This window comes from Hemitrygon akajei, chromosome 22 (genome assembly GCF_048418815.1).
Source record: "Hemitrygon akajei chromosome 22, sHemAka1.3, whole genome shotgun sequence".
Taxonomy (NCBI): domain Eukaryota; kingdom Metazoa; phylum Chordata; class Chondrichthyes; order Myliobatiformes; family Dasyatidae; genus Hemitrygon; species Hemitrygon akajei.
Genome location: NC_133145.1, coordinates 52,923,485 through 52,937,633, shown reverse-complemented (window position 1 = coordinate 52,937,633; position 14,149 = coordinate 52,923,485). Strand labels below are relative to the sequence as shown.

The 14,149-nt window shown below is 42.2% G+C and overlaps 1 protein-coding gene across 3 annotated transcripts in view; it reads left to right on the top strand.

Annotated features, from left to right (window-relative positions):
- Positions 1 to 254: 254 nt before the first annotated feature.
- The window catches only part of cog1 (component of oligomeric golgi complex 1), a 40,293-nt gene continuing 26,398 nt past the window's right edge, over positions 255 to 14,149 (top strand). Inside the window, exons 1-6 of one of the 3 annotated variants that reach the window (XM_073026239.1) lie at positions 255 to 780; positions 4,968 to 5,212; positions 7,231 to 7,412; positions 7,585 to 7,755; positions 9,023 to 9,179; positions 12,854 to 13,064. In XM_073026239.1, coding sequence (XP_072882340.1) covers positions 466 to 780; positions 4,968 to 5,212; positions 7,231 to 7,412; positions 7,585 to 7,755; positions 9,023 to 9,179; positions 12,854 to 13,064 — 1,281 coding nt within the window. In that variant the 5' untranslated portion in view covers positions 255 to 465. The other 2 variants (XM_073026238.1, XM_073026240.1) reach the window with 2 other exon arrangements.

Here is a 14,149-nt window from a genome sequence, read left to right as displayed (position 1 = left end):
GACCTCCTCAGGCTGGAGGTGTTGATTCCACGCATGCGTCAAGCTCCGACCTCCTCAGGCTGGAGGTGTTGATTCCACGCATGCGTCAAGCTCCGACCTCCTCAGGCTGGAGGTGTTGATTCCACGCATGCGACAGACTGGAGGGTTGATTACCCGTCAAGCAAACCGTAGCCCAATTCGAGCCGGGACGTAAGACTCCACGCATGCGCCCTTGGGCTCCAGTGTCGCGCCTGCGTAGTAGGACCAGTTTCCATCCTCCCCCCGAATAGCCACGTCTCTAATCGGACGGGAGGACCAAGCGACTTCCGACTCGGGCCGCTGTGTACAGGATGGTGCACTCGCCATCGAACTGTCTCGGTGAATCGGCAGGTCCGTTGCTCGGGCTGGTCTGACCGCCCTTCAGCGACAGGCGGTGACCACCTTCCAGTCGGGATCGCCGCAGCTCCTGGCCCCCCGCCCCGAGCCATGGCCGTCCCCGCCAAGAGCCTCCGTGTAAGCGACATCCACGACTCGGCGTCGCTCTTCGAGCGCTACAGCACCGAGGAGATCCGGCAGGTGGAGCGGCGAGTCCGCGCTGAGATCGAGCAGAAGAAGGAGGAACTGCGCCAGATGGTGGGCGAGAGGTACCGGGACCTGATCGAGGCGGCCGACACCATCACCGAAATGCGGCTCTGCTCCGAGAAAGTGGTGTCCTCGGTGCAGGAGATGTTCGACTACTGTACCCGGATCAAGCCAGGTGCCCCCGGCAGAGCCGCCGCTCTCACCTCCCGAAGTAACCAGGTGAGTGCGGGGAGGGAGGGGTCCAGCTCCTGACGTACAAAAATGCTGGATGAACTCAGCAGGTCGGAACAGTCGCTCCTATTGCATTGCAGATTACTATCTTGTTGAAATTTCGTTTGCTGTGTATTCAATGAGATGGAAGTGTCCAACCCGAAGGAGAGACATTCCCAAGCGTTTTACGGTCAATGTCATATATTTACCATGTAGTCACTGTCCTTTAGGAGACTCTCAAACTTCCTCACGGCGCAAGTAATTTATTTTTTATGGTTTATTTTGTGGGATAAAAGCCAGCATTTATTACTGTACTCTTTTCCATAGATGCTACCTGGCCGGCTGAGTTCCTCCAGCATTTTGTGTGTGTTATTTATTACGAGTCCTAATTGCCTCTGAGGAGGTGAGGCTGTCTTTCTTTCGGAACTGCTACAATTCTCGTGCTGGGGTTTCAACTGTGACATTCCCAAACTGGTGTGCAACTGGCGGGCGGGTTTGTAGGTGGTGTGCTCTGCTGCTGTTATCAGTCGTGCTCGAGGTCGTGTAGATTTGTAGAGTGCTGATAGAGGAAACTGAACAGAGATTACATATTGCTTTGAAAGCTGTGAAGAATTGCTTTGTTGTTTGAAGTAATGCGTGGAACCTTATCCGGATTCAGATTTGTTCTCGTTGTGTACGTCAGAACATGCAGTGAAGTGCGTTGTTAGTGTTGACAACCAGAATATACTCAACGATTAACGGTAGCTTCTTACCCTCTTGGCATCAGATTTCTGAATGGATATTGAACCCATAATCACTACCTCACTACTTTTTTTTCTCATTTTGCACTACTTATTTAATTTAACTTTTAAAGTATGTATATTTACTGTAATTTGCTGTTTTATTGTTAATTACAATGTAATACTGCTGCACAACAACATATTTCATGACATGCCAGTGATATTAAACCTAATTGTTCTGACCTAAGGATGTGCTGTGGGCAGCTCAGCGGCAAGGTAGAATGCTAACAATATTGCACAGAGCAACAAGACAACAGCAAGAAAAACCCCCTTTCCCATCCACCCGCTCACACACACAGACATGCCTCCAACCCCAAGACTCTGGGTCTTCGGTCCTTATCGTCGGATTCTCAGACTTACAGACGTCAGGCCTCTAGCTTGGGACTTCACCCCAGGACTTGTGTTGATACCCACTGGAGAGAATCCTAGTGTGTCGTGTCATCTCTGACATATTTTCAGCATTGTACTGGAGTCTCTGTACAGTCTTCTGCATCTAGAATTAGAAAAGGAATTCATGAATACTCTATGAAGACAGGACCATTGGTGGCAAAAGGAAGGAAGGAGGATGACTAGGAAGCCACTGAAAAGGAAAGGAGGTTTTCCCAGAGCGGTGTCCCTGTTCCCAGAGCACGTAGCACAGTGGTTAGCACAACACTTTACAGGCGTCTTGTATGCAGTTTGCACTTTCTCTCCGTGACCACGTGGGTTTCATAGAAACATAGAAAACATACAGCGCAATACAGGCCCTTCAGCCCACAATGCTGTGCCGAACATATACTTGCTTTAGAAATTACCTCGGGTTACCCATAGCCCTCTATTTCTCTCAGCTCTGTGTACCTATTCAGGAGTCTATTAAAAGACCCTGTCGTATCTGCCTCCACCACCGTTGCCGGCAGCCCATTCCACACACTCACCACTCTTTGCATTTAAAAAAAACCTCCAGGTGCTCTGGTTTCCTCTCACAGTCCAAAGACTTACTGGTTGGTAGGTTAATTGGTTCTGATGAAGCTAGAGTAAAATCAGGGGATTGCTGGACAGTACAGCTCCCCGTGACCACGTGTATTTCCTCCAGGTTCTCCGGTTTCCTTCCATAATTAAAAGATGTACAAGTTGGTAGGTTGATTGGTCATTGTAAATAGCCCTGTGATTAGGTTGGGATTAAATTGGGAATTGCTGGTTGGCGCAGCTCAAAGAAGGCCAGAATGGCCTGTTCTGCAATGTTTCTCAATAAATAAATCATAAATAACCGCATGAGGTTAAAAATGAGAAGTTTATCATGATCAAGGAGTTGAACATAAGTATGCCGATTTTAAAGTGATGTGTTCACGAATATTGTGGCTGATAAGACATAGCCAGCATCATTTTGTGTAAACACGAGTGAATCTGCAGATGCTGGGAATAAATAAAAACACAAAATACTGGCAGAACTCAGCAGGCCAGACAGCATCTATGGGAGGAGGTAGTGATGACGTTTCAGGCCGAAACCCTTCATTAGGAGTGAAGTAACATGGGATGGTCGAGGGGGGATAAGAAGTGGGGGGAGGAATGAAGTAGAGAGCTGGGAAGTGATAAGCTGAAGGGAAATGGGCTAGGAGGAAGGTGGAGAATTATGAGAAATAAAAGAGAAAGAAAGGTAGGGCTGGGGGGAGATTATAGTGAGGGGGGAAAAAGAGAGAGAAAGAGAACCAGACTAAAATTATAGATAGGGATGGGGTAAGGGGGGGGCAGGGTTATCAACAGAGGTATGTGAGTTGAATGTTCATGCCTGCAGGTAGGAGGCTACTGAGGTGGGAGATAAGGTATTGCTCCATCAACCTGCGTGTGGCCTCATCTTGACGGTAGAGGAGACCATGGACAGACATATTGGAGTGGGAGTGGTCTGTTGAATTGAAGTGTGTGGCCACAGGGAGATCCCGCCACTGCTGGAGGACTGAGCGCCGGTGTTCGGTGAAACGGTCTCCCAGTCTGCGGCGGGTCTCCCCAATGTATAAATGGCCACATTGGGAGCACCGGATACAGTATATCACCCCAGCTGACTCGCAGGTGAAGTGGTGCCTCACCTGAATGGACTGTCTGGGGCCTTGGATGGTGGTGAGGGAAGAAGTGTGGGGGTAGGTGTAGCACTTCTTCTGTTTGCAGGGATTTTGGGTAAAGTGAGGTTTAAGGCGACCTGACTGAGAAACTTTGAAACAATGGAGACTGAATATAATAGTCATGGTTAAGGAGTTAGGAAGTAAGTAGCATGAGTTTGGTGCAGGGCAGGGTGAGGTAGGGAACTTGGGTAGCCTGATAGAAAATATAGGATGGGAAGTTTGCAACAGACTGATGTAGAGTTCAGAGCTAAGAGTAACAATAAATGCTATTGCAGTTCAAAGGGAGGAGTTATAGTGTGTCAACAACTATGGGGCTGGCTGCATTTTGCGTTGTTATTGTACTTAGTGTGTTAATTTGTGGAAAATCATCGATATTTGTTAAAATTGCATTGCCCTTCAGACCAGGGAGCAGTGGATTTGATAGCCAAAGTTCATATCTTAAAGCAGTTTTGACAGAGTGACATCAGTTTTGCAGTATTAATTTGGAGAAGCTTCCCTATTTGGGACAAAACTGATGCAGACTAACAAGCATCTGAGGATAAAAGATATATTCTGTGGCCACCAGTAGAGTAGGTAGAGCCAAACAAAGATTGAATTTAAAGCAGAATGTGTTTGAGATATGCAGCAGGTGAGTTGATCTTTGCATTGTTTAATATAGGTCATCTTAATGTGAAACACAAGTGATTCTGCAGTTCATAAACATGAGAAAGTCTCCAGATGCTGGAAATGCAAAACAGCACATTCAAAATGCTGGAGGAACTCAGCAGGTCATGCAGCATCTATGGAAATGAATAAACAACTGACATTTAGGACCAAGATCCTTCAGGATATTCTGCAGATGCTGGAAATCCAGAGTAACGCAGAAAATGCTAAAGGAATTCTGGTCAGGCAGCATCAGTGGAGGGGAATTAGACGGTCGATGTTTTGGGCCCAAGTCCTGATAAAGAGTCTCAACCTGAAATGTTGACAGTTCATTCACTGGCATGTGTCGTGAAATTTATTGTGCAGCAGCAGTTAAGAAGTATATATTTGAACAGTTAAGTTAAATATTGTAAGTAGTGCAAAAAGAGGGGGGGAAAAAAGTAGTGAGGTAGTGTTCATGGGATCAGTGTCCATTCAGACATCTGATGGCAGAGGGGAAGAAGCTATTCCTGAATCATTGAGTGTGTGCCTTCCCCTCCATAGATGCTGCCTGACCTACTTGAGTTCTTCTAGCATTTTGTGTTTATCTTGATGCTAGAAACTTGATCTTCAAATTGTTCGGGTGTAATAAAGACATGACATGCAGACGCTGATTTTTCTTTTTGCTTAATTTCTGCTTCAGGTTCAGCAACAGTCCCAGGAGAAATTCTACAGCATGGCAGTGCAGATTAAACTCCTTCTGAATATGCCAGAGAAGATTTGGAGTGCCTTAGAATCATCACATTATCTCTATGCTACTCAGATGTACTTGCTATGCTGCCACATTCATAGCATTCTCCAGTTGGACTCCTCAAGTTCCCATTACAGTCCTGTCATGGCGCGATTCCCCATCCTTGTACGACAGGTCGCAGCAGCAGGCCATTTCAGGTTAGCTGGTCGTGTATAAAAACAATTTTTCTTTACCTTGGCATTCATCAGTCACGTTTCACCTTGGACAAAATGACCAATTCTAATTTGACACGCATGAATTTTGAGATTACCATTCACTACAGGTATTTTAATTTCATTCTAAAATTGTCATTTTGAGACATTTTTTATTCAGTTCTGAATTCTTATCTTGAGTAGAATGACAAAAAAGTCAGTGGTTTTGAAATCAGACTTGAAGAATATGGGAAGAAGTTTGGGCTTTAATGAATAAACATCCATTTGTGATTTTGTTAAAACAGTATAATTGAAGCATCCTCATATAGTTGCATGAAGCACAGACTTAAAAACAAAATATTTGAATATTGAGTTAATGCATTAATAGGTAACTTTTTAAATTCTTTCTTACCACTCTTGTATACCTGTGCACTTATGCTACTGTGATGCTAATTTCCTTTGGGATCAATAAAGTATCTATCTACTGAGAGGGAGCTGTTGGTTTAGTGTGACACAAAGAAAAGGAAGAAGCCTTTACATGTTGGTAACTACTGTGTTGGTGCTGTAATTGTCTTAGAAGAGATTGCTTGATTTTCATTAGCAGTGCAGTTTTAAGTGTTGAACTGCTAGCCACCACAATGTATCAGGTGGATTTTTGCCATTTCTGTAGCATTTGACTGTTTTTTACGAGACTGAGTTGTTAGCTTGATGCTTAATCCAGCACGGATGGAAAGTGAGTAAGAAGCCGGTCGGATTCAAACTCGGGTCTGTTTCCCTCAAAAATCTGGTGCTGATGCCACTACACCACCAGCCAGCTAATTTCATTAGCATTAAATAGATAATGAATTCATGGACTCTGAGAAATAGTTCTGTTTGGAACTGGGAGGCTTGCTTTTGTTTTTGTGGTCTCTTTCACACATTAAACAAGCTCCCATTGCTGGCCTTGTATTAAGCTTAATACATCGAGTTATGGATTGATCTCAGAGGAAATGAAAATTGGGCTCTTTCTTCAATGGGTCACTGATTTGCATTGTTGTTTTTATTTATCCATGTCTCAAGCATAGTCTCCGGTGAGAGTTAAACAGTTTTAATTGGAGAGAATGCTATCCTTGTGGGAAGTAAATGCACAATCTGCCATGACAGTTCTCAACATGGTTGTAGCAAAGAAGATGCTGTAGTTTGGGGTAGTAGGAGCAATGTGTAGAATAGAGGGAATGTCTGATGTGAAGAGTTAAAATGGATAAATCTCCATAGCACTTGTTAAGCTTCTGAATCTTCACAGTTCACCACGCCAGGCCCTCACTGATTTCCTTTTAGCTAGGAAATCAGCAATACAGAAGTTAAGCTTCTGAATCTGTGTACTGTTAATGGTAAGGAGGTAGGAGGCTAGACTTAATGAGTTGATGAGAAGAACTGAGCTAACATGGTAAAATACACAGAAGGTTGAAAGCATTGGAAAAACCCAGCAGGTCATGCAGAGTCTGTGGTAAGACGGAGCTGATGTTTCTTCATCCATCCACCTTAATAGACAAAGAAACAAGTTACTTTTGTGTGGCAGCAAAATGTGGTATCACCATTGTTTGAACGATTCCAGCCTGGTGGTATAAGATACTAGTGCTTAATATGTTATTAATGTGGTTCTAGTATAACATGTCAGACTATACCCAAAGGAAAAGAGAAGGATTGGCCAGCATGATTGTTAGTAATAAGTCGATGCAATATGAAAACTTCATTTGTGTCCTGATAAGGATGTGTCAACTGCTTATTTTGCTCCACCAATGCTGCCTGACCTGCTGAGTTCCTCCAGCATTTTGTGTGTGTTGCTCATGGTCAGCAATGAGTACTGCACTCAAACTTTATATGTGGCACTTGTTAGATATTAGTCATTCACTACTTTTCATTTCATGCAAAAATGGAAAGTTTATTATTTTTGGAAGTTTTTGAGTTAATTACATGGAATAAAGTTTTATTTTCATTTGAACAGAAGGAATATTGTTTCTTACCCATTTGTGCTGTTTTTGTAGATCATCCATTTTGCAGGAAAGTAAAGCACTTCTTAAGGGCCGTGCTGTATCAGACCAGGCAATCGCAGAGGCTCTCTGTTCCATTATCCTGCTGGAAGACAGTTCGCCACGCCAGGCCCTCACTGATTTCCTTTTAGCTAGGAAATCAGCAATACAGCAGTTACTGAACCAACCCCACCATGGTGAGCACAATTATTGATCCCATTTCTGTTCTTTGGACAGATGAAAAGTGCTGGTTATTATGGCAGGGAATGATGCCATTGGGCTGCGAGTTCTGTTTTACTTTTTTTAATGATGGTTTCAAGGAATCGAAGGCTATATCACACTTTGACCTTTAATATTGCTTTTTTTTAGGAGCTGGGATCAAGGCACAGGTGTGTTCGTTGGTTGAACTGCTAGCCACCACAATGTATCAGGCTCAAGCTCTGTTTTATACCCCAAGTCAAGGAAAAGCACAAGATTCCACACTCACCTCTGGCCTTCTCTTTACTACCTTGGAATCCATCACAAGTGGGTCCCCAACAGGTATGCACAAGCCTCTCAGTTTCAGTTACAACTGTCTTCAGACATGTATTATGTTTGAAAAGAGATTTTATCCTTTTGTTTCCTTCTGAGTCTAGATTATTGGGCTATAGAATATAATGAGATATGGTGTCTAACCTTACTTTGTCGGGTCTCATTGACTTTTTTGAAAGTAATATAGAAAGCTCATTTTAATATAAATTTCCTCCATGTGCTTATTTGGGAGTACTATCTATGCCATACCACATCAGTCCGAGCTATTGCAGGGCTGTTTCATTTCTGTGACCTTGGTTGATGTAGACCATTGTCCATTGAGAAAGGGAAAAATATCCTTGACTGCTTTCAGTAACCATCTAAAGACTTGTTGCAAAAAAATTTTGTGCAGCATTTTTTCTGTCCCTGGATTTTCTCACAAAGGCTGATTACTTGTTGAGTAGTTTTGGGCCCCTTGTCTAAGAAAGGATGTGCTGGCATTGGAGAGGGGGTCCAGTGGAGGTTCATGAGAATGATTCCAGAAAAGAAAGGGTTAACATATGAGGAGCATTTGATAGCCCTGGACCTGTACTCATTGGAGTTCGGAGAAACGAGGGGTAGTCTCAAATCTACTGTATATTGAAAGGCCTAGATGGACACGGAGAGAGTACTCCAATTGTGGGGGAGTCTAGGACGAGGGAGCACAGCCTCAGAATAGAAGGACTGACCTTGAGAACAGAGCTGAGGAGGAATTTCTTTAGCCAGGGGGTAGTGAATCTGTGGAATTAATTGCCACAGGTGGTGGTGGCCAGGTCGTTGGGTCTATTTTAGGCGGAGGTTGATAGGTTTTTGATTAGTAAGGGCGTCAAAGGTTACGGGGAGAAAGCAGGAGAATGGGGTTGAGAGAGAATAAATCAGGCATGATGGCATGGTGGAGCAGGTTCAATGGGCCAGAATGCCTAATTTTGCTCCACTGCCTTGTAGTCTGATGGTCTACTTGGCTGAGAACAAAAGGAATCCCAGTGCAAATAGGTGAGCATACCTACAACGATTTGCACACAAGCCAGCAGCAGTATGTGGATGTGATTGCCCAGGCTATGTTGAGGAATGATACACTACTTAATGACAGCATCAGATTTTGGTGTCATGTTGAAAATATTATATTTGTAGGAAATATGGTTCATAGCGTCATTTTCTGTCATTTAAAAATCACCAGCCTGATTTTTTTAAATGTAAAATTATTGCATTTTCTTTCTGTGCATAGGCAACTAAACATATCTTTGATTAATCTGTGCAGAGAAAGGAATCACTATGTTAAAGGAAGAAGTGAAATCTGAGAGTTGGTTCAAATATTTGCCGCCTTCCATTGTGAATTTTCAGCCGTCTCTGAGGACACTTGCTCATCCGATAAGCCATGATTATTTGAGAGACACTCTTCAGCAATGGATCAACATGTAAGAAAGTGGGTTTTAGTTGTGTTTTGTTGAACCCTGTGAAGATTATAAATGGTTACAATTAAAATAAATTGCTTTTAGATGGCCTGCCAATATTTCTTTATTGTAAAGGGCGAGACCATCCACCTGTCTTTACTGCCCTCTTTACGTTAACTAACTACTTCCTTCCACAAAATATGCACATAACTCATTATGCCTGTCTTTGTATATTTTCGGCTTCCAGCAACGTTTAATTTTTCAAATTTAAATTGGTATATGCTGACCACCACACATGCAGAATGACTGGGACCTGTGCAGAGCCGGATAAGTGATAAGAGCGGAATCACAGATGGTTAGGTCAGGATTAAATAAATAAACATCTCTAACCCACTTGATGATCATCTCACCCTGCCTTTAAAGTGCCCTGTAAACAGTACCTTGAGTTCTGCTTTTGGATGTGCAGAGCTGTTATCTAAAATCAACATTATCTTACAATTTTTGTCCAGACCACCAGAGTCAGTGAGCTCTCATTTCTGGAACAAAGTAATGTTCTAACTATTCCAATGTAATTCATCCTTTTTTTTATTGTTGGCATGGTAAACTGCTTCATACCTTTGAAAGCTCCGGATGAAATTTTATGCTATGTCGCTGAAGCCACCCTTCACTACAATCACACTCATAATCTGGTCCTAATATGTCATGAAATAATTTCAGTTGTTCCTTCACCATCTCTCCTGACAGGTCTACACCTTCACTGATATAGAATTTAAACCACTTTGAGAACTTTATCTAGTTGTGAACACCTCCCATCTTTCATTGTTTTTCTTATGCACATCTGTTACTTTTTTTTTTGGGGTGCTGACACATAGCCAAGGGGTTAAGGTGTTCGTCTAGTGATCTGAAGGTTGCTAGTTCGAGCCTTGGCTGAGGCTGTGTGTGTGTCCTTGAGTAAGGCACTTAACCACACATTGCTCTGTGACGACACCGGTGCCAAGCTGTATGGGTCCTAATGCCCTTCCTTTGGACAACATCGGTGGCGTGGAGAGGGGAGACTTGCATCTTGCCCTGGAAACTTCCAAGGTGCAAATCCATGGTCTATTGAGATATTTTGGATTTGCCATAACTTTTCTTTCTGTTTCTTTATATTATATGCTGTAAGTCCTGGTGTTACACAAGCCGCATTTGCTTTTCACAGACACACCAATGTAGTTTTCTCAGAACTTCCACCTTATCTTGTATAGATAACATATGGTGTTTGTGCTTTACACCACGAAGAGCACTTTCTTTATTCAATGAAGACGTGACTGGGGCTAGATAAGCACGGGTTATAAAAATAAATGCAGAATATCACAGAGGAATGACTTGCTTTGTTTAAGGACCATGCCAAAGGCTGATTCTGCTAATGGCACCACCAAAACAGAGGTGACGGGTTGGCGTGGTGATGCGGGAAATTTGAAATGAGACTGGCGAAAGTTATATCTGAACCGGTGGTGGAACCGGATTAATGATGCTGGATTTGAGATAGACGATCTGTGTATGAATTTCATAAGCTTTTTCTTGGGTGGAGTGAATATTTTATGACAGAGTGTTGAATTGGCACTAGTGGTAGTGGGAAGGGGAAGGGCAGGACTGACTGTGTAAAGTTCAGTTTCAGATGTGACGTGCAATACAAAAGAGCAACAGTTGCATTGCTGACTTGACCTAAAATAAGATAAAAGAATGGCAGTACAGAATGAAGTGTAAAAACTATTGAGAAAGTGCAGTGCAAGTAAACAATAAAGTGCTAGATCATAACAAAGAAGATTCAGGCCAGATCCATCTTGTACATGAGTTCCATTCAAGAGTCTGATAACAGTGGGATAGAAGCTGCCCTTGGGCCTGATGGGACGTGCCTTCAGGCTTTTGTATCTTCTGCCTGATGGGTGAGGGGAGAAGAGCAAATGTCTTTTGTCATGCTGACTGATTTATTGAGGCAGTGAATACATAGAGGGGATGTTCTGACTGTGCCTACAACTCTGTACGGTTTCTTGTGGTCACGTGCAGAGCAGTTGCCTTACCAAGTCTTTATGGATCCAAACGGAATGCTTTCTATGGTGTATTAATATAAATTGGTAAGAGTCAATGGGAACATAACCTAATTTCTGAGCCTCGAGCAAGTAAAAGCGTTGGTGGGCTTTCATCCCGTGACATCAATTTCATTGGATCAGGACGAATATTGGTGATGTTCACACCTAGGAATTTGACGCTCTCAACCCTAGCACTGTTGATGTAAACGGGGGAATGTTCATCATCCCTGTTTTTGAAGTCAATGACCAGCTCCTTTGTTTTGTTGGCGTATATAAAACAGACACATTCTTCCAGTTTTCTCATTGAAATTACTTTGCAAACAATGGAAAGTTTCCCTTGAAATGCAACATAGCTCCTAACTGCTATGAATCTATTGCTCAGTGTTGGAATGCCATTGAGAGCCTTGAATTCATGGATTGAGAGTGTATCAGTTCCCTGTGTAAGTGGTGGAAGACATAGACCTCCTCATAGGCTTCTCACAAGGTCTGCCCCATCTCTGGAGGAATCTGCAGTTCCCATAATGCCTCTGGTGGTTTTAGTACTTAGAGAAACAGAGGAAATAAGTCATCTTTGACCATGATCATGATGCAAAAGTAAGGAATTTCAGCCTATCTATATCAGGTCACAGGAGAGTTCCATTCTTCACAGATTGTCAGCTATTTTCCCCACATTCCCATTGAACTACCCTCTCCTAACTTTATCATTTGTTTAAACACGGGCAGTTTACTGAGGCCAGATGGTGGACCAGTCTGTGTGAATTTTTTCTTTCCTGAGTACCAAAGAAAGCACGTAGAGAGTGCAAACTCCAAACAGACTGCACTATTGAATTTGTAAGACAGCAGCTCTATTACTCGTGTCATCCACAATGGATGAGTAGCTTGTGGCAAGATAAACTGTTACTTTTGCACATTTTTATTCTTTTATAGCAATAATAACCTAATTGTTTGCCTGTATAATGGACCAAGGTAGCGTCAGATCTTTTACGTGTTAGTAATAAATTTGCACTATACATGAATGGTATCTTTTAAGTGTACATTTATTTTTTTATCAAAAATTTTCCCCGAAGAGCCACTCATATAGTCAATGTTCCCTCTAAGGTGTGTGTGTGCACACATCTTTTGCTACTAGTGCACAAAGGAACTTCAACCGTACACAAAAGGTTGTCACCCTCTATCTTGTTGGCATGTTAAGTGTATTTCACAATAGTACACAATTACATTTCATTTTCTGGTTTCTGATATGAAAGGTGTTTACAACATGGAGCTTGCAATGATTTGTTTGCAGATTTTAAAACTGGCTTATTTATACTGTTTTTATTGAAGCAATTATTCAGTGTGCACATATTGTCATCACTGGGCAAAAAAAATTGCACAGCACAGGGTTTTTGAGCCACTGGTCATTACGAATTAGAGGGAACATTGCTTGTAATCGTAGCCTAAATCTATCATGATCGCCATATGGGTAAAATAGAATAAATATTTGTATAGTAACTTAATATTTAAGCTCAGGCCACAAGGCAAAAATGGTGTAAATTGGGAGGAAGTGGTTAAATTTAATGGAAATTAAGTGCGTACCTTGTCTGTAGTTAAGACTTACAAATGTGATATGATTTTTCACTTTTATTAAAGGTGTAAGGATGACATAAAAATGGGAATTGGGAATCTGCTGATCTATGTGAAAAGTCTGAAGGGTCTTGCCGGAATCCGAGATGCTGTGTGGGAACTCCTCACTAGTGAATCAATATATCAGAACTGGGAAACTGTTTGCTACCGACTCCTGGAGAAGCCTTTCTCCTTCTGGGAAGATTTCCTTCAGCAGCTCTTCCTTGACAGATTGCAGGTAGAATACCACTAATGTTTCCTGATTTAAATTTTGTTACATCTGCATTCAAACTCAATGACAATCTGCTGTCAATCAATCCTAAAATTTTGAGTTTACCTTTTACTCTTTTCCATTGTTTACAGTACTAATGCCCTATCTTTAAGAATGGTTAAATCTTTATCTGTGACCTACAAAGGAATAAACTGCTCCCATTATAGTTTCTTGAGTAGCTGAGTGGGTTTTAATAACACAGACTGGGAGAACTAATGCTTATAATAATTTTTCATATTTGAAAAATCAAATGAAAAATTTTGTTCTGTTCTGTACACTTAAAAAGACACAGGTTATCTGCTTAAATGGATAACATTTTACAACTATTCTTAAGTTATGGAACAGACTGGCACAAGAGTGGGCCATCAACTTTTACGTAGGCAAAATCACTCCATTATCTTGGTGACATTTTGCATGTCAAACTGAGTTTCCTATGTCTATCCTAGTTTTAACACTGGCTTCTACTACAGTCCATCTATCTCTAAATCCCTGGATGCAACAACTTAAACATATTCCCATCCAAGCTTGCATATGGCATGCTAGCATAGCAGTTAGAGCAACACTTTACAGCACCAGCAGTCGGTGATCAGGATTCAATTTCCGCCACTGTCTGTTTGGAGTTTATGTTCCCTCTTTATGACGGCATGGTTTTCCTCTCAAAGATGCAAGGGCTAGGGTTAGTAAGTTGGTGCCAGAGAGATGGTGGCATTTGTTGTCTGCTCCCAGCACATATTGAACTGTGTTGGTCATTGACATAAACAATGCCTTTCACCGTCTGTTTGGATGTACATATGACAAATAAAACTCATCTTAAAACTCAAACCATTAGTATCTCTACCAAAAATTCACTTCTAATATTATTTTCTCTGTGTTGGTGTGTCCATACCCTTATTTCTTCCTGTCTCTGTCACCTTTTCCTGTTGTAAGTCTATTGCACTCCTGCATCCACGATGCCAGTGTCTTGCACACTACTCTTTAAAATAATTCTATCTCAAGATGAAGGCTGAGCCATTTTCTTCTATATCCCATGATCTGGAATCCTCTGCAAAGTC